The 22,123-nt window shown below is 34.9% G+C and overlaps 1 protein-coding gene across 1 annotated transcript in view; it reads right to left on the bottom strand.

The window, feature by feature from the left end:
• Nucleotides 1-21,483, bottom strand: part of LOC137400872 (unhealthy ribosome biogenesis protein 2 homolog) — a 62,170-nt gene extending 40,687 nt beyond the window's left edge. Inside the window, exons 1-11 of the mRNA XM_068087216.1 lie at nt 21,364-21,483; nt 19,354-19,470; nt 17,827-17,952; nt 15,627-15,745; nt 14,273-14,405; nt 12,963-13,027; nt 11,073-11,194; nt 6,076-6,169; nt 4,337-4,448; nt 3,937-4,094; nt 276-480 (exon numbers count right to left, since the gene is read on the bottom strand). Coding sequence (XP_067943317.1) covers nt 276-480; nt 3,937-4,094; nt 4,337-4,448; nt 6,076-6,169; nt 11,073-11,194; nt 12,963-13,027; nt 14,273-14,405; nt 15,627-15,745; nt 17,827-17,952; nt 19,354-19,470; nt 21,364-21,483 — 1,371 coding nt within the window. The remainder of the gene's footprint in view (nt 1-275; nt 481-3,936; nt 4,095-4,336; nt 4,449-6,075; nt 6,170-11,072; nt 11,195-12,962; nt 13,028-14,272; nt 14,406-15,626; nt 15,746-17,826; nt 17,953-19,353; nt 19,471-21,363) is intronic.
• Nucleotides 21,484-22,123: the final 640 nt, after the last annotated feature.

Here is a 22,123-nt window from a genome sequence, read left to right as displayed (position 1 = left end):
AATAAGGTTGCATAAAAGTGTTAACAGAAACCATCTCTCACAACTACATCACATTTGAGCCGTTTTGGAAAGAAAATCCAAACTACGGCGGTCTCATGTGGCTGCGATTTTCTGTTTGTTTTTGAGCTTTTAAGAGCTTGTAATCACCCTTCCACATATTTTGCACCTACAACGCAACAGAGTAAGACATGGTGAATCTTTTCATATCAAATAACTGTAATGTGAATTCTGTTGCAAGTCAACCTTTAAATGATACTGGAGGTTAGCTTGTGTACCTTATTGCGGACAGAGAGAGGAACACCTGAGTCATACACCTTTAGATGATACATGAGGCAGTGTAACAGTTCAGCCGAGGCCAAGCACTTGGCAGAACTTGTACCATCGCTGGCAGCTTTGGTCTGTTTTATAACATGTGTGTAGAGATCTAGCCATGGCTCATACCACAGGGCAGGAGGGGACGAGGTGATCAGTTGCCCTAAACTATAATAAAGCAATTTCTGCTTGCGTCACAAAAACCAGTCTAAGGGACGATTCCCAAATATACCTATGTATGTATATACAGTAGATGCTCCTATAACATATACCTTCTAAAATGTAAATTTCTAGTCTAGTTTTTTTATATGGTTAAAAGGGTGAGTTTGGAAAGATCTTGGAACGGATTAGGCGCTTTACATGTATTTGACTGTTCCTATAATTTGAAATCTCTATAACGTAAACATTCCCAGAACGGATTATTTATGTTGTATAAGCTTCTACTGTACTATACACCAAATAAAAAAAATAAATTTACCAACATAAAGTCAAATCTGGACTCACAATTAACGAGAAACATAAATTTCTCAATATACAACATGAGAAAATATTATCTTTGACATACAAAGTAATTTTCAACACAAGACATTCAAAACCTTTTGGAACATTGCAATTTGTAAGTAAAAAAGAAAATGCTAATGAAAACTAAACAAACAAAAATAACTATAAGTACATATTTATAGGTATGTTATATAAAAAAAGTAACTATAATAAAATATATATATATTTATATATATACACATGTATATAGTATAATTTGCCTAGCACAAAGTGTATTGAGTGCTCGTTCTTTATTATTCATTATGAAACTAGCATTTCCAACAATAATATACATATATATTATATATATGATAGTAAATTACACAACACATTTCTACCACTCACTCTCCACTGAACCTACGGAGTACCGAGACTACACTTCTGTTTACACTTCTCCAAAGTATATTAATAACAAAGAACCTATTTTTATTGATTATTTTACTAATTTAGACTGTATATTTAGTTTTATACAATAAATGTGTTTTAATGTTATACGTAATTACTGGATATTTATTGGGTTTTGGATAAAATTAATCGAAATACAATATATTGGTGTAAGTATACCTGCTTCACATAAGACTGTTTAGATACATGAAGGAATATCAGAGACAGACTTCATATGACGAGGTTTGACTGTAAAGCGGTTTACCAAGAAACTAGAGGAGTTTAATGAGTTCACAAGATAGACATGGATGTAACCTTCTTTACCCAATTAAATTTTTCACTCGAACATTATTAAATATTCGGTAAATCTTGATATTTGACGCGATGGTGCACGAAAGTTGGCCTAACTTTTGAAACACAAAGTCTCTGAAAAAGATTTTGATAGCAAAAAACCAACCCAAAATCTCACATCAGCTGATGCCTTTAGACAAGGCTGTACTGCAGAATGAGCGTGAACATTTTGTTCGCCCTTTCCCTACTACCATGGGTAACAATTTGAGCGTATTCTGAGTAAGTCGAGTTATCGCTATTACTATAGTTTACGGCATTATTATTATTATTACTGTTAAAAATAAAATAATCACTAAAATAGACAATCATAAGAAATCCATTGATCTACGGTTTGTGAAGCTAAAGCCATCTGCTATAGCAATGACCAAATGTTTATGCATCTGGCCATTGCTAAGAAATCGATAAAAACAAAGTTTTTACAAAGTGACACTGAGCTCACCGAGAGCTGTAAAAATGCTCTTTATTGGCTCAACGCAAGCAAGTAATGGTTTCCTTTAGCTTAAGTACAGATACAATAGGTGAATTAGTTAACTACTCACTAATCAGAAGCGCTTTGTAGGAAGCCTACAAACGCCGCTCCACATGGTTCTTGGCCATACGCAAACGCTGTGGTACGCAATGAGTTAAATGCAGTAAAAGTAACGTTACTCGTCAAAATTCATGATTGTGTAACAATTATTTACCAGTTGAAACTATAGCCGCAATGACCTTTCAACTTTCTTCTCTGATTATATCTAACATTAACTGATAAAAATGGGTGTTCACAGCATCAGAACATCTAATAACAACAATAATAATAACTAGTACATCTCAATAGAATGTAAACGGATCAATATATATATATATTTCCCAATGTATGTATGTGTGTCCCTCCAGCTATAGCTATTAAAATCTTGATTATTAAAATTCCTCGCTCTGATGGATTTAAACTCACGAGGAATGCATCGACAAGTTCTTTATTCGGACACACTACCACTGAGCTAAAACGCCATAGGGATCACTTCGTTTTCATATAACAGATATTATTTGTTTTACATCTACATTAAGTTCGCGACTAATTTATTCCAGCTTCTCAGAAAACTTTTTCCCAGCTACATTTTGTTTTTGGATCCTGATGTAGTACCTTACGTTCCACAATCATTAAATACAAACAAAATCTTTGTTCGTATAAAAAATGTTTTACGTTATTTCTTTTAGTTAAAATTAAAAAGCCATATAGTATATTAACAAGCGCAATTTCCTTTCCTCAACAGACAGATAAAGCAAGTTCGCTAAACATGCGAATCACAAAAGTTCCGATCAGTGCTTGCTTTGAATGATATATATCTAGATTTACATTACCTTATTACATTCATAAACTTCTTATAACTTTTGAAGTTTATAATATAAGTTTTTTAAAGTTTGTTTCATTATCGTTATTATTTCAACTTGCATTTTTGAAACATAATTTGAGTATTCTGTTTGAAGTGTAAAAATTATTCATTTTCCTATCACTGTTATTATTACTTAGTTAGTTTCCAATCTTTATTATTAATATTAATTTTTCATTTAACCATTTTTGGCAGACATTGTTCTAATAAAATTTCAACTACAAAATACTACCATATTCTGTCATATTTTTTTGTTGTTAATCTGTTAAATACATGTATTCTCAGAAGTTACACATTGTCTAATGCCTAAGAGAAAAGAAACCTGACCTGCGCAAAATCATTTCCTCATGATATAAAGCTTGAAAGTTACAGTTGTTTGACAAAGTTTTAAATCCTTTGCAGTTGTTTTTATTTTTCTCTCAATTTATTTCAACTACACAAAACACTTCTCTCATGACATGTAGTTTGAAAGTTAAAATGGGAAATGTTATATGTTCCATACAAATCAATTTTCTGTCAAATACTTTTTTATTACCCGGGCAATTCCGGGTGGTAGCAGAGCTATATTTATATAAATCTCAAAGCTTCGTTCGTCTGCCTGGTTATAGCGATTAAAGTCTAGGAATGAACAATGCACTTTGTACTGAATTTAAACTAACTAAGATTGCAACCGCGAGTTTATAAAAAAAAGCACACCTAACAACAAGGCTAAATCGTTCTTACTATTCCGGTCGCTTATACCATATACTGTATAGCCTTTTCGCGATTGCACACGCTCAATTATTAATTAATACAGGGCGCCCACAAGTTATGATACCCTGTTATAAGATATGGTACTATATTATACGGAAAACGAGTTTTTTTCCGTTTCCATCATATGTAGACGATTTTTTTTACTTTTTCTCGCCATATGATATCAACAAGTTCTGAATAAATTAAAATTTGGCAGTTGGTGTACTAGTATATTTATAAATGATACCTGTGTAGTGCTAGTGGAGGCAGTGAAACACCTCGACCCAACTCAATACTCTTCATCAGAATGTTAACAATCTTTGGGAGTTGTCTCAGCTTGCTGTAGACCGAGAGAATAGCAATAAGTAGTTGCCCTTGTGCCTGCTCAGCCTCCCAAACCATTTCCTAATCAGACGTCAAAACCAGACAGAGGATTTATTTTAGTAGCTCATGCTGCTTTCCAAACAAAACGCCACAAACAGTTGAAAATATGAAAGTTCTTTATTGCCTGATATCGATTAGACAACTCCAAAATGCATATAAGAACAGATTTCTTTTTCAACCATGCTTTACAGAATGTTATCTTAAAATCTTCATCGTAAAGATCTACCAAATTATTTTGTATGTCCAGATGTGCTACTACTCACCTTAGACTGCTGTTGCCAGGCAACATCAAGCACCTTCGATAGTTGTCTATCAACACACTTGTGGTTCATTGTCAACAAGGCTGTCATGCAGTGGTACCAGTCAGGTGTTGCACTGAATGAAGAGACCTTACCGCTACATGGTAATTCATGAAGATTATAAAGCAAATAAACAAGTGACACGTTGGCAGACATAAGATATTCTAGGCTAGAGCAGAACAGAATTTTATGCTAGTAAAATAAATCAATTACAAAAATATACAGACAAAGCATCTACTTACAGAAATACGCAACGAGAAAGAGCAAGAAAGCCAATTGGAGGATTGAAACTGCAAAGGTGTATTTAGAGAAAGTTTTTGCCCTCCTCAGCTATCTTATCACAAAGTACTGGTGTTACGTGTAACAGGTTATATATAGCTGTAGAATTTATCTATCATAAGAGAGTCATGAAACATCATAAATACGACCGTATATGTGATGGTTAAAAATATTCCTAGGGTCATTAGTATACGTTTAACTTATCTAAATGGAGGTCCGATAACTGGTTGGTAATCCAAGTGGTACATGCGCTCAAGTGCTTTACTGTGAGAGAACCAATGCTAAATAGATGCTACCTATACATCTAGCAGACTTTGACATAAAGGATAGGATGTAATGGCAAAACAGTTATATAACCTTTAGAATACAAAATTAAAATATAACAGTAGAATATAACATTAGGACATAACATTAGAATTCAACATAAGAATATAATTGAACCATGAGTTCAGCATCCAACTTGAAACAGGGTCAGCTGCTGTAAATTGGCGAGCCTCTGTAAAGCTCTGCATTCAGTTTTTGTGAAACTCTAAACCACACTAAGGATGAAAGCCAACATGGCAAGTGAATGAAGCGAGAAGATGCTACAGCGATGAGCTTCTGAAGGATATGTAAAACTATTAAAAACAAATATTTAATACTGGTCACTGTCATAGCCTCTATGCAGCTCTAATAACCCAAGGTTTACTAAGTGTCTATACAAACATTGAATTAATAAATTACTGGATAGCATGTATGTATCACAAACCGGTAAGGATTGTAAAAAGCTGGTTTATACATCCATTTTATCATCACAGCTCAAGCACCAGTGTGATAGCACTTTGTCAAACAAAATACTATTTTTTGATAATTGCACGGCCTGCACTCTCATAACTTCTAAAAAATTATTGTTTTTCTTCACAAATACTTAGCGCCTTAGCTAGACAAGTTTCAGACTACTGTGAATGTCTTCACCTTAGTGAATATCAACAAACAGACTGCTGACCAATCTTTAAAGAATAGGAACACAAAAACTAGTTATCTGAGTGAATAGCTTCATTTGGCTCTAACTACTTTTACAGAGACGAGAAGCATTTAAAACAATATATTATAATATATATATTATAATATATATATTAGCCTGTTTACAAGTAATGTTAACAGCTATTATTGTCTTTGTAATATAGATTAGATACAAATTCTTATTAGATCCTTTGACTAAAGTTTATAGCATCTCAACCTCGTGAAAGAGTCAAAAAAGGAAAACAAAGTCAACTCATCACATATGATGAATGAGTAAGCTGAGCTAATCTGAGCCTTCACGGAAGTGCTTGGCTAAAGAATCATTAAGGAAGATGAGGAGAGACTCAGCACACATTGTGTTTCATGTAGTAGCAATTGTAGCAGCAGTATTATGGTAGTATTGCTCAAACAGGCCAACCTACCAGTCAAGAGAGAGCAACTCCGAAACTGTCCTACTAATAGCTGCTGACTCTTTTGTTACCTCTTCTCCAGTTAGACTGTGTACCTCATGTTTGGCTGCAAAACAAAGCTTACCATAAGTCCTCATGCTCAAGCCGCGCGGCTTGTGCTCAAAAACAGATGACTCACGAAAGAAAAAATAATCCTCCAACAAACCGCCTGCTGTATCTAGCCGCCCTTACCAACAAGCCGCATATGCCCACAGACCGCGGCTAACGACTGAGGTTTTGTCATCCTTGACCCCTTCGGGAGCAAGAGCGTTGAGACGGGCTTCGCTATACCCCCGTCTTCTTGAATAAGAAAACAGGCTACATCAGTACATGTGAAAAGAATTTTTTCTGACTTACAAGTTCGAATTAAAATTCCTGATCCCTTGCATCAAGAACTTACTTGCCATGTCTCAGCTAAATTTTTATCTGCTTCGATGTCAGCAGGTATTAACACGCTCCCAACCGCTTGTCTCTCACTCAGGTGTCACGAATTCATATCAAATTAGAGCAATAAATTTGTCTTTAGTCTAAAGTATTCCATAAACATGACCTTGTAAGTAAACGAGTAGGCCGCCAAAACCCCGTACATAAAAGTGTATCATGACTACGATTCTATGGTTATAGCGCGGAACAGAGCAGAGACCGCATTTATTGAGAAGCCGCCCTGAGCCCCACGTAATTTTTAAAAACTTGGCTTTAGCCGCGGTCTATGACCTTGAACCAGAAGCAGCGCCTAGCGACAAGCCGAGCGGCTTGAGCATAAGGACTTACGGTATACAAAGACAACATTAGCGATAGGCAAACAAGTAGTCAGGTGACCCTGATACAGCATACACTTTGTGTGACCATAATACAGCATACACCAAATGTGATCATAATACTTTATACACCATAAGAATGCTATTATGACTATAGATCTTAGTTGCTGTGTAAAATAAACCATCTGCTTTGATCGTCTGCGCTGCTTTGTCAATTTTTATTGTTAGACAGTACAATAAAAATAAAATTGCCTTATTCTTCAACATCAAATACTAACACTAATAAATTATAAGATAGCATGTATGTCATGTCACAAACAGGTAAGGATTGCAAAAAACTGCTTTAGGTTGCCAGCTGGGGGCTATCAGAGAAATTCATGACTTTTCTTTAAAATTTGAAAATTTTTAAACAAAAAATTTTCTAACACATGTTTTTGAAATCAGTCTCTTGAGTTCCGTGAATAGTGATAAAAAGTAATAATTGTAATAACAAAGAGTTGTCTGCTCTGTTTCTAGTTAATAGTACTTAACTGGACAATTTTTATTTCACTCTTTAAACTTAGTGGTAGGGTTTTGGTCAGCTAATAATGCGGATTAATAATTGCATTAAATTCCTCATTAAATTCCTGCTTTCTAAATCTATTTTATCATCACAGCTCAAGCAGCAGTGCAAGAGCACTTCGTCAAAAGAAAAGAAATACTTTTTCTTACAATGGCACAGCCCGAACGCCCATAAATTCTTAACAATCATTGTTTTTCTTCACAAATACTTAGCACCTCAGCCAAACAAGTTTCACACTACTGTGAATGTCTTTACCTTAGTAAATACTAACAAATAGCCTGTGGACCAGTCTTTAGAAATAGGAAAACAAAATATTAACCCTTGCGCGGGCAGAGCGATGTTTTTGTCGCTTTGCGATACGGCTGCTAATGGGCAGTGCGACGTTTTTGTCGTTTCGGTAGCGTATTTTATTATTGCAGTTTCTGGTTAGCTAAATGCCGTTTTTTGTTAAATTTTGTTACCAATAGCAAGCTACGATATCGTAGTTTCGGTTAGCCTCAAAAATTGACTTCAAGGTTGAAAAAACGATCGTTTTTTAGCAGTGATGAATAAATAAACTTTCGAAAAAATTTGAAAATTGTTCTAAATAATTTATCAACTTTTATTTTTCTTGGTTCAGTTTTAGCTTTCATTTACCGAATTTTTCGAGAGTTTGAATTTAGTTTACCGTCATGGCGACTTCTAAAAGAACTTCCCGAGATTATTCTAATAAAGCAAGTACTAGTACCAAAATTACTAAAAGATTCAGAGCTGACAGTGACTTTTTAGATTTAGTAGCAAGAGATGACAGTGAATCAGGTTCGGATTGTGATTGGAAGTGACAGTGATGAAGAGGCTGGTAGCAGTAACGATGAGGATGTGAGTAGGAGTGATGCCAGTGCCTGGAAGAATATAACTAACATGAACAGAGATAAATCTCCTACAATTCAGCAGTTTATAGCAGTGACAGGCCCAGTATTTACTCCAGTAGATGCTCAACCAGTAGAGTATTTTGAAAAGTTTTTTGAGCCTGTCAATCCAGGAAGTACATCTTTGTGGGAGCTCTTTGTTACACGAATAAGTACATGGTGCAAAGACTGTGATGTGGGCCTTTGCAAAGGAGAATGCTTTCAAAAAATATCATTCGTAAATAGACAATTATTATGAAAAGCATATATTTTATGTTATACATTTTTATTCGTTTATAATATATACAGTGAAACTCGGATAACTCAAACTTCAAGGGACCGAGCAAAAGTGTTCGAATTATCAGAGTGTTCAAGTTATCAGAGCACTGTCACAAGTCCATGTATTTACTTATTTATTAGTAGATACATGAACATATACAAACTATAATATAAATCAAAAGCACAAATGGCTTGTTTCAAATTAAATGCTTCTAATGTAAAGTTTAAAACGTTTTTATCAAAAAGTATAGAGATTTTTCTATCACTTGAGATTGGTTTGTTGTTTGAGGTGATGTTATTGCCAGGACGTTTTTAGATTGACATTGGCAAAACTTGATCGTTGCTGAAATGCTCAAAGAAAAGACATCTTTTTCTTTTGAGCGTTTTACCCACGATCAATTTTGCCGATCTTTCTTGAAGTTTATGCAAAGATTACCTTACTTTTCCTGGGATTCGTTAAGAGCAACACTCCGAGGCAGTTCAATTAAAAGTTTTACGAGGTTTTACGGTACATTGTATATCACTCACGCTTTTTGAATGGATACTTATTGAATGTACACACGTATTTTGTGTTTAGGTCAAACGATGAATAGTTTTTTTTAGCTAAGACAAAGTATACGTTTGATTTCAACAATTTTTAAGACGTTTTAAACATTCAACATTCCGACGTTAATTCAACACGGAATCAACGTCGGAAAACTATTCATCACGGGCTAGCCGGGTCACGCACTCAGTGATTTTCGCCACGCAAATACAAAACAAAAACAACATGCTGTTTTTGTTTTGTATGTACGTGGCGAAAATCCTTGCGCCCGTGACCCGGCTAGCCCGTGGTATTCATCGTATAGCAGTATAAATCAAATTTCACCAAACCTTTAGAACAGTCGTTGACAAAAATATTTTGCCGATGGAGGTAATAACGACGCTTATGAATTACGAAAAGTTGAGGTTTACCTCTATGGCTTGGAATAAAGTGATTTTTTAAAGCGATAGCAACCGCTTCGGTAGCCGTTGGGCAAAAAACAGTTCGTTATAACAGTGTTGAATTCGAGTTATATAGAGCCATTTATCATTGCGTGGGAACGGACCAAGCAAATCCAGTCGAGTTAACCATGTGTTCGCTATATCCGAGGGCGAGTTATCCATGTTTCACTGTATATATATATGCCTATGGACATATACATGTATACATATGCTCCTTTAAACATAGATATATGCACATAATAACACACAGAAAAGTGTATGAACCTTTTAAAAAAAATTGATTTTTGCAAAATTAATTCGCCCATGGGGGTCTGATTTAGTTTTGAAAATTCGCCCGCGAAAGGGTTAAAGATGCTTGTAGAAGTTTAGTAGTTCCCATAAGAACACATACATAATAATTCTGAATAAGATTATGGATATATAATTATTAGCACTGAGTATCACACAGCTTACAGCAACGTACACTATCTACCAAAAATATCTATATTTACATGTAGATACAATTCCAGTGATTATTATAACAATAAACTGACAATGATGACAAACATAGATAATATAAACATTGTACAGCGATTGACTGTGTGATAAATTAGCAGCACAGCGAATATATCATATACAGTTGTGTGCTACAAAGCAGGGAGGTAGTGGCGACTGAAATTTCAGTTGAATTATTTAATTACATTAATGAACTTAATAGCGATTAAATTGTATTATGGATTAAATTACCAAATTAGTTTGCGAAATGAGAGCATTAATAATTGAATTGGTGAATTAACTTTTTACAAGGGCTGAATTATTCACTAAATTATCAAATAAGCATTTGAAAAAAGAGCAATAATAGTTGAACTAATAAATCGTTTGCAGGAAACACTGCATTAATCATTTAAATTTTGAATTACCATACCTAAGAATTTTGCATTAAATTACTAATTAATAATTTATTGAGAAAATTAATGCAATTATTAATCCGCATTATTAGTTGTCCAAAACCCTACCACTAAGTTTAAAGAGTGAAATAAAAACTGTCCAGCTAAGTACTATTAACTAGAAACAGAGCAGACAACTCTTTGTTATTACAATTATTACTGTTTATCACTATTAACTGAACTCAAAAGACTGATTTCAAAAACAAGTGTTAGAAAATTTTTTGTTGAAAAATTTTCAAATTTTTTTAAGAAAAGTCATGAATTTCTTTGATAGCCCTCAGCTGGCAACCTATAGCAACATAAGTCACAAACCATGCCCATTAAGCCGACACTATATGTTGGTATAATATAATTATTACATAACATGATGTGTTACTATTATGTAATAACATCATCATAATGTAACAATCATAGCCTGTTAATATACTAATACTAAAACATAATAATATACTTTATGGAAATACTCTAACAATGCATTAAAAAAGTAAATAACTTTTTAACAACTAAAATTAATGAATTCCTAATTATTTAATTAAACAATTCTGTAACTAGCCTGAGAACCTGAGACCATTACCTGCAGAGGAAAGAAGCTGAGCCCATACTTTCAGTTTTTCAGCTTCAACCTTGATATCAGATGTTACCTTCATCAGAGCATACAACACGCCCACCTTGTCTGTCCTGAATGTGCATTCAGCACTAAAATGATGACAGTAAATAAGCCTGACTAAACCAGAACTGAACAACTTTACTTTGACACCTAATAGACAAGGTGATTGACCAATGAAAAGAGCCGGAGAACATGCCTTTCAAACATCAATTCACTGAAACTTTTTGGACCTCGCGCAAGTCAACAAGCAGTCGGAACCTCTAGTTACCATCTCCTTGGCATGTGAAGTTTTCAATGTATAATGTTAAATTTAATGTGTAATAAATGCTATGCGAAATTGTCTGCAGTATTTAATAAGAAGTTATATTTTTGAGCTGTGGAACGATTTACATGAATTTAAATGAATCACAGTGTATTTTCACAGGAACATTTACTCCAACATGCAAAGTGACTTCAAACTGCATTCCAATGTTGATCTTATTATATAGATTATTGATATGAATTATAAATTTTAGTTAATTGATTAAAAGTCATCATCATACATAGTCTAAAACTTGCATTTTCATGGCATTTTCGATTATTTAATTTTTTAAACTTTTGTATTGGATGCAAAAAATTACACTAGAGGTTCCTATGATTTGAATAAAATGAAAACGTCTTCAACTACCATAATTCATAAACCCATTCATAGGATATCTATGCTGAAAGCATTAACTCTATGAATATGTTAAGATCTCAGAAATTACGCAAAACAGAGTTTGCATAATTGCGTTAGAACACAAAAAATAATCAGATGAAATAGGTTTAACTAACGAAATGTCATCTGACCCGTGATAAAGTAAGAGTAATATGTTCAACACGATGCAAGGCAAAACTTAAACAATTGCAAAACAGGGTAAAAAGACAATCTAACACAAGCGTTGAGCTGTCATTTTACCAATTTTTGAATGATAGCAACTAGTGACATCATTTCACACATATTTTTCTTCTGAGCATTTTAACCACAAAAAGTTTTGTTGATTCTAATCTTGAAACATCCTGACATTCAGATCACCTCGAAATGACTTTACGTCATCAAAGATGAACTCAACACAAAGTTTTAGTTGGTTCTATCAGTAAGTATCAATATTTTTTATCATTTGCGACTGATTTTATGTTTGAGGTGATCCGACTGTCAAGCTGTTTCAAGGTTAAAGCTGACAAAACTTGAACGACTGATATAATAGAGACACACAATTGATATATGCAATTTGAATGCAGTAGTCAATATTAACTTTAGTAATGATAGCAACTAGTGACATCATTTCGCACATATTTTTTTCTGAGCGTTTTAACCATGATCAAATTTTGTCAATTTTAATATTAAAACATCCTGGCAGTCAGATCACCGCAAACATAAAAACAATCGCAAATGATAGAAAAATACCGAAATCCTCTGATAAAATATACTAAAACTTTGTGTAAGCTCATCTCTAAGAGCCAGGGGTGTGCCGTATGACCTTCAGATGACCTTCAAAGCACTAAAATGCTTATGACACTCCCTATGAGGGACATGTCAGCGCAAGAGCTTCATTAATTCGCAATTAGTATTCCATGCTACTTACATTGTGTATTGAAAAAAGGGGTACATTAATGTAATACTAGTAATAAAGGGTAGTTAAAAACCAATACTGTAGTTGCAAATCACTGGGAGCTGAGGCTATGTGATTCATCAGTATAAAATATTAGTTTTAATATTGCAGACTAATAGCAAGTAGAATTAGAGAAAGTTTGGTTTACATGGTTGGGAAAAACTGAGAAAAACAAATTGGCCAATCAACTGTTTAGAGTGTAAATAGAGTAGAGCTGTTTACTTACGAGGCGCGCAGGTAGTACTCGTAGAGCTGAGAAGTGACAGATCGGTAGACACTCCGCATTTTTTCCTACAATACAGCAGGTAAATAAAACAAAACAATTTCTACATGCCGAGTTCTGTAGGCAGTCTTAGACTGAAATATGGAGAATGTCATGAACAGTGGGACAACTCCAAGAGAAAGAGAAGCGTTTCCAACATACCGTACTTTTTGGACTATTAGCCGCTACTTTTTCTGATGTTTTGAGCTATACGGCTTATATAAGGGTGCAGCTATTCTATGGCTTTTCTCTCACTGCTAAGGTGCATTAACTAGAATCTCTGGTTAGTGCACCTCTAGCGGTGAAAGAAAAAACGAAACAATGCCTTACAGTACTGTTCCGTTAGGCACTGGGTTAAAAAGCGTCGATTAATACGAAATTGTGCCGTTAGGCACTGTTCCGTTTAAAACAGCAAAGTTGCTGCCGTGGTAAAAAGCACCGTCCTGAGTTCTGCAGCCTATACAAAAGGTGCGGCCTATGTATTGTTTTATTATCGGTTTTTGGAAAACTAAGCAGATGTGGCTTATATTGGGATGCGGCTTATATAGGGGTGCGGTTTATACAGGGGTGCGGCTTATATAGGGGTGCGGTTTATATAGCGGTGCGGTTTATATAGTAGTGCGGTTTATATAGGGGTGCGGTTTATATAGGGGTGCGGTTTATATAGGGGTGCGGTTTATATAGGGGTGCGGTTTATATAGGGGTGCGGCTTATTTAGAGGTGCGGTTTATAGTCTGAAAAGTACGATATTAAAGATGAATTTGCACGCAATTTTAGTGGATTTCATCAGAAATTATCTGTACTTTTCTATCACTTGGCGGTTGTTTTAGATGATTGAGGTGATCTGTCTGCCTGGATGTGTTAAAATTAAAATCAATGCAACTTGATCAAGGTTGAAACGCTCGGATCATGCGAAAGTGTGATTATGATGTCTATAGTTGTAAAGAGACTGATAGAATAGGGACACGCAATGCTGCAACTTGATAGTAATAGCCAATATCAACTACAGCAACTGGAAATGTCTTCGCTGCGATTAACTGTTTGTTTTTTAGCTTTTAGGAGCTTGTAATCACATTTCCACATATTTTGTACCTACAACACAGCAGAGTAAGACATGGTGAATCTTTTGATACCAAATAACTGTAATGTGAATTTTGTTGCAAGTCAACCTTTAAGGGAACCTAAAATTTACAAAGATTATATGATGCTGATGTAATTGAAGTCAACTTAGCGACACACACAAATGGGCAATGATTATGCACTATTAAACTGACCTCTTCCATAGTCAATCCAGCGCGCAGACTTCTAAACACGACTTCAACAAAATTCTCCCTCTTTTGTGTCACCAACTTGTCAGCGAGAGTCTCATTTTCCTTCAGATAACGTTCATAGTGTTTGAGTGAGTCCCTGCGATGGATCAGAGAGAGAGAGACAGTGTTATAAACAGAGAAACAATGTCATCGGAGCTGTTCTGATGGAACAAAATAGTTTAGATCTCAATGAATGACAAAACAAAGACAAAAAAGTAACTTCAACAAATCAACAAAGTTAGTATTTATAGTATATTTATAGTATAGTACAGGTTCCTTTTACAACAGAGATAGCATTTTGATTATTACCAATTTTGATTGGTATATTAGAACACCCAATCGTTGAACCGATGCTTTGATGACGATGCTTTTTGCAAAACCGACTAGCTGGGTGTTTAGAATAATCCATGAATTATTTATTTCTAGTACGCTTGGCTGTCCTGTGCATTGTGAGAGATCGTAATGAGTAATCACTATGTGTATAATTAATTCATGAAGTGGCAAGGCGGCCAAGTGGTGTAGTGGTTAGTGAGCCGGTCAGTTAATCGGTGTATTGAAGTTTAATTCTCAGGTGAGGCAATTTTTTCCTAATGCTCTTAGCGCCGCTTCGGATGGACAGAGACGACTATTATTATAGTAAAGATTAGCAAATTAAATGTGATCTTTCCTAACTATTGATTGCGGAGATGTAACATTCGGCTGAACAACTTTACAGGCTTCATAAATAATGTCTTTTTGAAGGTTCTTAAGACAAAACGAGTTCAATGGTTATTCTTTAGAATGTGCTTTGATTGGCTATCGTGAGCAATTATGTGACTCTCATTGGTCAGATAAAGATTTTGATAGATTCTTAGCGATGCCAGTATTTTCTTGCGTTTCATCAATTCGCAATAAAACTGCAGAATATTTGCTATTCTATTTCTGTGATAAATTTCCTTAAAGGTTGACTTGCAACAAAGAGAATCCAAACTACGGCGGTCTCGTGTGGCTGTGATTAACTGTTCATTTTTTAGCTTTTAAGAGCTTGTAATCACATTTCCACATATTTTGCACTTACAACACAACAGAGTAAGACATGGTGAATCTTTTGATACCAAATAACTGTAATGTGAATTTTGTTGCAAGTCAACCTTTAATATTCCAGGGTAAACCTAGCTGGGCTCAATGCACATAAATAAATATTGATTTTCTTCCTAAATGAATCGCAGATATATAAATAAACCATTTTATGGCAAAAACATCCTTAAGGTCTCTCATCACAACAATTCGTCTCTCTTAAAACAACCATGGACCTTAAGGTCATAGACACATTAGACACCTGTGAGCAATTGTCTGTAAAATTGTATCCAGTAAAAGATCAGCTACCCCTCCACTCTCCATAGAAGCATAGGCAGCGATGGCACACATAAACAGTTTGTTGGCAAACGCTGCCATAACCTACAATAAATCACATGACTATTAGTCACAGAAAACTCTTACTGCCAGTTGTGATGTTTCCAAGGAAACATGACTGTAAGTGATCGCGTTTAAATCAACTACCAGATTTGTAGCAACAGAAGGCGCACTGCAAAGCCTAAAATTGTCTAAAAAATCTGCGCGTCCATTAATAAGATTCGTCCTATGTGTGGACTGAGTTCCAAAGTCTATCGTGTGCCTCTGGTAAGTGCACTACGCTTACCGCTCTGCGGACCATTTTTGCAAAAAAAAAACAACGAAAACTTCTAAATATACAGCAGAGGTGTGCTCCTAATAAATATTCACTTGTTTAAAATATCCCTAAAATGGCACCAGTAAAGCGACATGCTTGTGAGGCTCAGCTTAAACTGCAGGCAGAGGCGGGCAAGTTACATCTCCATGTGCAGGTGGATTGTGAACAAATAGGCTGAGAAAGAAAAGCCAGCCTCTATTGATAGAGCGTTTGCGAAAGCCGGCATCAATGTTGACCTGCAACCAACCGGTGAGTCTGACACAGACAATGATGAGGAGGAACCCAGAATGTCGGACAATAAAATTCCTCAGCTGTTTAATTAATTCAGATATCGAGGACAAAAAACGTGAGGGTTTTTATAAAGATAGAGTGATTATTTTATCCAATAAAGTTGGGTAAACTCACTGCTGTGCCAATATCGTTTTTAGTATGTTTTAAAATGCAACTTGCAATATGGTGTTTCTTATATATTCGTTAAAAACTGACGACGCCCTATGATGTGGTATGTCATATGGTGCGGAAAACACGTTAACAACCAATTTGTTAACGTGTTTCTAGCAGGCCTTTGTATGCTTACACTGGCTAGCTGAGTTGTTATTATGTATATGTATGGTAGCTAACTGAATCAATCAAATTATACACTATTTATATAAGGTTAATATTTGTTATCGAATACAAAATAATTCTCATCTCAGTTGTTGGAAATAAACTACAGAGTAATATCAAAAGTAAAACAGAGAAAATCCCTTACAATAGCTATTAAAATCCCAAAATTCAAGTAAACACTTGGGTTAAAGCCGACATCATGTTGATAGCAAAAGACTGTGAAGACATTTGGAGTTGTTCATTCATGGTTATGGAAATTTTGAAGGCAAAATTTTCCTTTAAAATTCTCCCAAAAGCAAAATTTGCCTTTAAAATTCTCCCAAAAACAAAATTTGCCTTTAAAATTCTTCCAAAAGCAAAATTTGCCTTTAAAATTCTCCTAAAAATGAATAGACTCCTTTAAAATTAATGTTTTGTTCAACTTAGTTATGAGCTAAGGAAGACTCCAAATCGTTTTTGAAACAAAATATCTTTTAGGATTATATTTTATAGTCTGACTGGAGCAACAAAAAGACAGCAATGGTGAAACTACAGTAATCACTCACTTTTCATGGTTAATTGGACTGGCAGACCCCCACCCCTTTTCATGTCATGATTTTTGACCCCCGATTTTTCAATGTCAAAAAAAGGGACTTATATAGGGTCTAGTGTGAATATGAACTGCACAACCTGGTCAAAATTAAAATAAAAATAGCTTTTAATAAATTAAAGTGATGTAAAGTTGTTTTGTTATGTTGCTAATGTTTTCATGTGGCACACTTAAACAAAATAAAATAACATTATGTTAGCCGTTATGAAAAAAAAGCTGGTAATTGATGTTTTCAAAAAAACTGCATTTAAATTAAAAAATTTGGATTTAAATAAAAAAAATCCAATTTTTGGAGTTTCTAAAAAGTCATGCTTTTTTTCCAACCCTGACTGGTGATGTTCAGTAGGTGCTGACTAAAACTTATGCTATAAATATCAAATATTTTATTATTTCCGCTTTATGAAATAAAAGTGCTAATTTTCTGCTCATAAATATAAAACTATATAAAAATACATTTGTATATCTAAAGCTGATGGCAGCAGTAAACTACTATAACTAGTCTAGTTGAATGAAGCAAACCATGTTTCTACTAGTTTTATGCCAAGAACAATCTAGCACTCTGGTGAACGCAATAAATGTTTAATGGACTACAAAATCAACATCTAGACAGCTCACCGTGACAGGAAGTGATCGACGTCCAGTCACAGATCTCAGCCTAGTGAGTATCTTGTGAAGGACACAATGCCAACTGTTGCTGTCCACATCGACAAGACACCGGCAGCAGGTTGCCAACAACGCTACCTAAAATAGCCAGAATCCTTAACAGCCATTCCCTACACTTGCCATGACTATATATTGAATAGCAACAAGTTGGTGTACTCGATTTTCTCTTCTCTGATAAGCAGCGAAACACAGGGTTAAAAGTCATCCTTTTAGTGAATGACAGTGAGCAAAATAGTTTTTTTAAATAAAAACCAGATCGCTTACCATAATACAATTTGAAACAAAACCACATAGAAAAACATGAAAAACAAAGTAAACTTTCCGAACTGTGTCAAACTGCCAATGATGTAAGAATATTTAGGACAAAAAGTCTTGAGGTCTCCACCTCGAAAGTGATTTATTAAGTCTGGCATCATAAGCGAAACATTACTGGTGTTGAATACCAGATGGTCAATAGATAGGAAAGCGTAACAGATGGTCAATAGATAGGAAAGCATACCAGATGATCAACAGAAAGAAAAGCATACCAGATGGTCAATAGATAGGAAAGCATACCAGATGGTCAATAGATAGGCAAGCATACCAGATGATCAACAGAAAGAAAAGCATACCAGATGGTCAATAAATAGGAAAGCATACCAGATGGTCAATAGATAGGAAAGCATACCAGATGGTCAATAGATAGGCAAGCATACCAGATGATCAACAGAAAGAAAAGCATACCAGATGGTCAATAGAAAGGAAAGCATACCAGATGGTCAATAGATAGAAAAGCATACCAGATGATCAACAGAAAGAAAAGCATATCAGATGGTCAATAGATAGGAAAGCATACCAGATGGTCAACAGAAAGAAAAGCATACCAGATGATCAATAGATAGGAAAGCATACCAGATGGTCAATAGATAGGAAAGCATACCAGATGATCAACAGAAAGGAAAGCATACCAGATGGTCAATAGATAGGAAAGCATACCAGATGGTCAATAAAAAGGAAAGCATACCAGATGGTCAACAGATAGGCAAGCATACCAGATGATCAACAGAAAGAAAAGCATACCAGATGGTCAATAGATAGGAAAGCATACCAGATGGTCAATAGATAGGAAAGCATACCAGATGGTCAATAAATAGGAAAGCATACCAGATGGTCAATAGATAGGAAAGCATACCAGATGGTCAATAGATAGGCAAGCATACCAGATGATCAACAGAAAGAAAAGCATACCAGATGGTCAATAAATAGGAAAGCATACCAGATGGTCAATAGATAGGAAAGCATACTAGATGGTCAATAGATAGGAAAGCATACCAGATGGTCAATAGATAGGAAAGCATACCAGATGGTCAACAGAAAGGAAAGCATACCAGATGGTCAACAGAAAGAAAAGCATACCAGATGGCCAATAGATAGGAAAGCATACCAGATGGTCAACGGAAAGAAAAGCATACCAGATGGTCAATAGAAAGAAACGCATACCAGATGATCAACAGAAAGGAAAGCAAAGGACTTGAAGCACTTCTCCTCTGCTATTGCATTCAGGCACTTGAGAGCATGTACAGCGGTCTGCAAATGTGGTAGGGCTTCCTCAATTTCCTGTAGACCAAACAGCAGGTGTTAGCCAACAGACCCCAATCAAAAGGTATAGTAAAATGTATTCTTTACTTTCTGCTACCAACATTGTTATTATTTTAATCAATTCTACTAATATTCAATGTGATGATACTATAAAATCACCTTGAACTCTGTATTCTGGAAACTTGAAATAAAATACTGAGTAATAACAGAAAGAAAAAGTGTGCATCAAAACCAGCTGAGTATCAACCAGTGCCATCGTTGTATGACAATATGATGGACTCCAAACTCTTGCGAAACAAAATGTTATCATCATTAATCGTGTAATTAGCAATCCGTTCATCAAAAGTGTGAGTTGAAACATTTTCATAATTTTCATAGCTTGACAAACATATTATTCTGCTATAAGACAAGTTGTCATCTCTTTTTCTCTTCCGTACCAAAATGAAAGAGGAACAATTCTTAAGCTCGTATTATATGGAGAATAATGGGCAAGTCGAAATTATTCTCTACATCCGGAATATGTGATTTTAGATTTCAAAGTAGCAGACAAGTGGGAGTAAAATATGTGATCAGCTAACTTGTTGATGTTAACGTCTGCAGATGTTTTTCAAGTGGTAAAACATGCAAGCACTTTTTGTCCAGTTACTAGAAAACTAATGCTTCATACAGCCTGAACTGTTAACAGATTGTTTTGCACCATTATAATCTAATAACACTTCTAACGCCTAATGCACATGTTTTTTACAAAGTATAAAAATAATTGGTCCAACCTAAACCAATAAGATACTGTTCCACAATTTCTTGTTGAGCGGCTGACATACCTTACTACGCCCTAGTAAAGTCTGTCAGCACCCAGAAGCAAGTTTACACATAAAAAACAAGAAATGTATCAAAGTTTTGACAACTCTCTGTGTGGTATTGCAGCTCAAATGTTGTATAAACAGCAAATTTGGAGGGTTAACTTTAAAAAACAGTTCGACTCGGCAGAGGTTGCATATATCATCATCCAGATGAACAGTCGCAAGTGAATTACAAAAACCTTCAATCTAGGCTGAAAAAAGCCACGATTGTTTTGAAAATATTTCACTTTTCAGATTTGAACTAATTTAAAAAAATGTTTGATGACTTTGATTTTTTCACTCATTTTTGTTCATGTAAATTGTCTGTATATTGCTTTAGTACATCAAAATTCAAAATGCTGGTGAAACCAGCAATTATCACCGTCACACTTGCTAATTCATCACAGAGGAGTGGTAACGGATTCGTTACACAAATCAAAACAAGATTGTTTCTCAAGATACATCGATTTTCGCAATTTTATAAGAAAATAAAAAATCAAGATTTAAATGAAATCATTAAACTCAATTGATTTTTTTCATGCCAACCCTACCTCTGATGCTTATATTGTACACTTTGGCACATTTACAGATAAAGTTTTACTATAGTTGAGTGTGTCATGTCTTACTTATCATCTCCTAGACACGTGTGTTGCGTCGTTTCATTCAATGTATGAACACATGCAATCTATGAACTCTATATACGGACTACTACAAACTAAAATCCACAGAAAGAAACTAACAGAAAAATATAAGCTACGTATTTACTTGGGAGAAACAATGTCCCCAGCCATATGCGCTGCATGGTAACTTATAGATAAATTCATTAACCCAAACGAACCATGGGTTACAAAAATTAAGGAGCCTTCGAGGAAATAACTACAATTTGATGTTCCCAACAGAAATCAGTGCCCTGATGTTCTCATATGATGCTAAAAGACTCAACGTAGGTATATTCTATGAAGTCCTCAAACCTGCCACTTTTTTATAGTTTTTACTAGTGGTGGTCACCAAAAGCCTTGATAAAAATAGATAGCCGTAAGATAACAACAGATGAATAGGATAAACCACCAACCTTATAAAGTGAAAGAGAGATGGTGAGTGACTCTCCTCTACTTAATAGCTGTTTAACCTCTGGACTAGTTAGTAACTTGCCTAGCAATTCCCATGCTTGTTCCTTTACATCACCCGCCATCTGCGCACTAGTGAGAGAGTGTATACACAAAGGCGTTAAACAGAACAAATCATTCGATTTCAAATACAAGAGTAGATCCAGACAATGATTGGCTGATCAGCACCAATAGCTAACTCAATTCAGATCTTCTGTACTGAGGCACCAATTTTATTATAATAGCATAAAAACACATTTTAATATTCAAGAAACACAAAGGCATATAAAAATAAAATTCCATACTGCAAGTATTAAACTGAATTACGAGGCTGTGACTAATTACGATTATTTTCATAATTGTAAACACAAATTACAGCACATATCATTTACATCCTAACTAAAACAAAAAAACACTACTTCCCATATTGACAATCAACATCGCTCAGATTTTAAAAGAAATTAGGTATTTATATTATATTATTATATATATTAGGTATTTATATCTTTGTGATAAAGACTTGCAATATACTTCTTGTGTTAGCTTGGTAGACTACAATACTACTGCCAAGATCAAAAGTAGAGTTGTAGAAAGCATCTGAAGTTTCATACTTATTCCAGAAAAAACTGGTTGATACTGATCGAAACACTTAACCTCAAAATTGGCGCCAATACCAAAATCAGCGCATCTTTGCTGATCCGTATAAACTAACCTATCAGAAGAAAA

This window comes from Watersipora subatra, chromosome 7 (assembly GCF_963576615.1).
Source record: "Watersipora subatra chromosome 7, tzWatSuba1.1, whole genome shotgun sequence".
NCBI classification, from domain to species: domain Eukaryota; kingdom Metazoa; phylum Bryozoa; class Gymnolaemata; order Cheilostomatida; family Watersiporidae; genus Watersipora; species Watersipora subatra.
The sequence above is the reverse complement of the archived record's forward strand: the minus strand, read 5'-3'. Positions and strand labels throughout refer to the sequence as shown.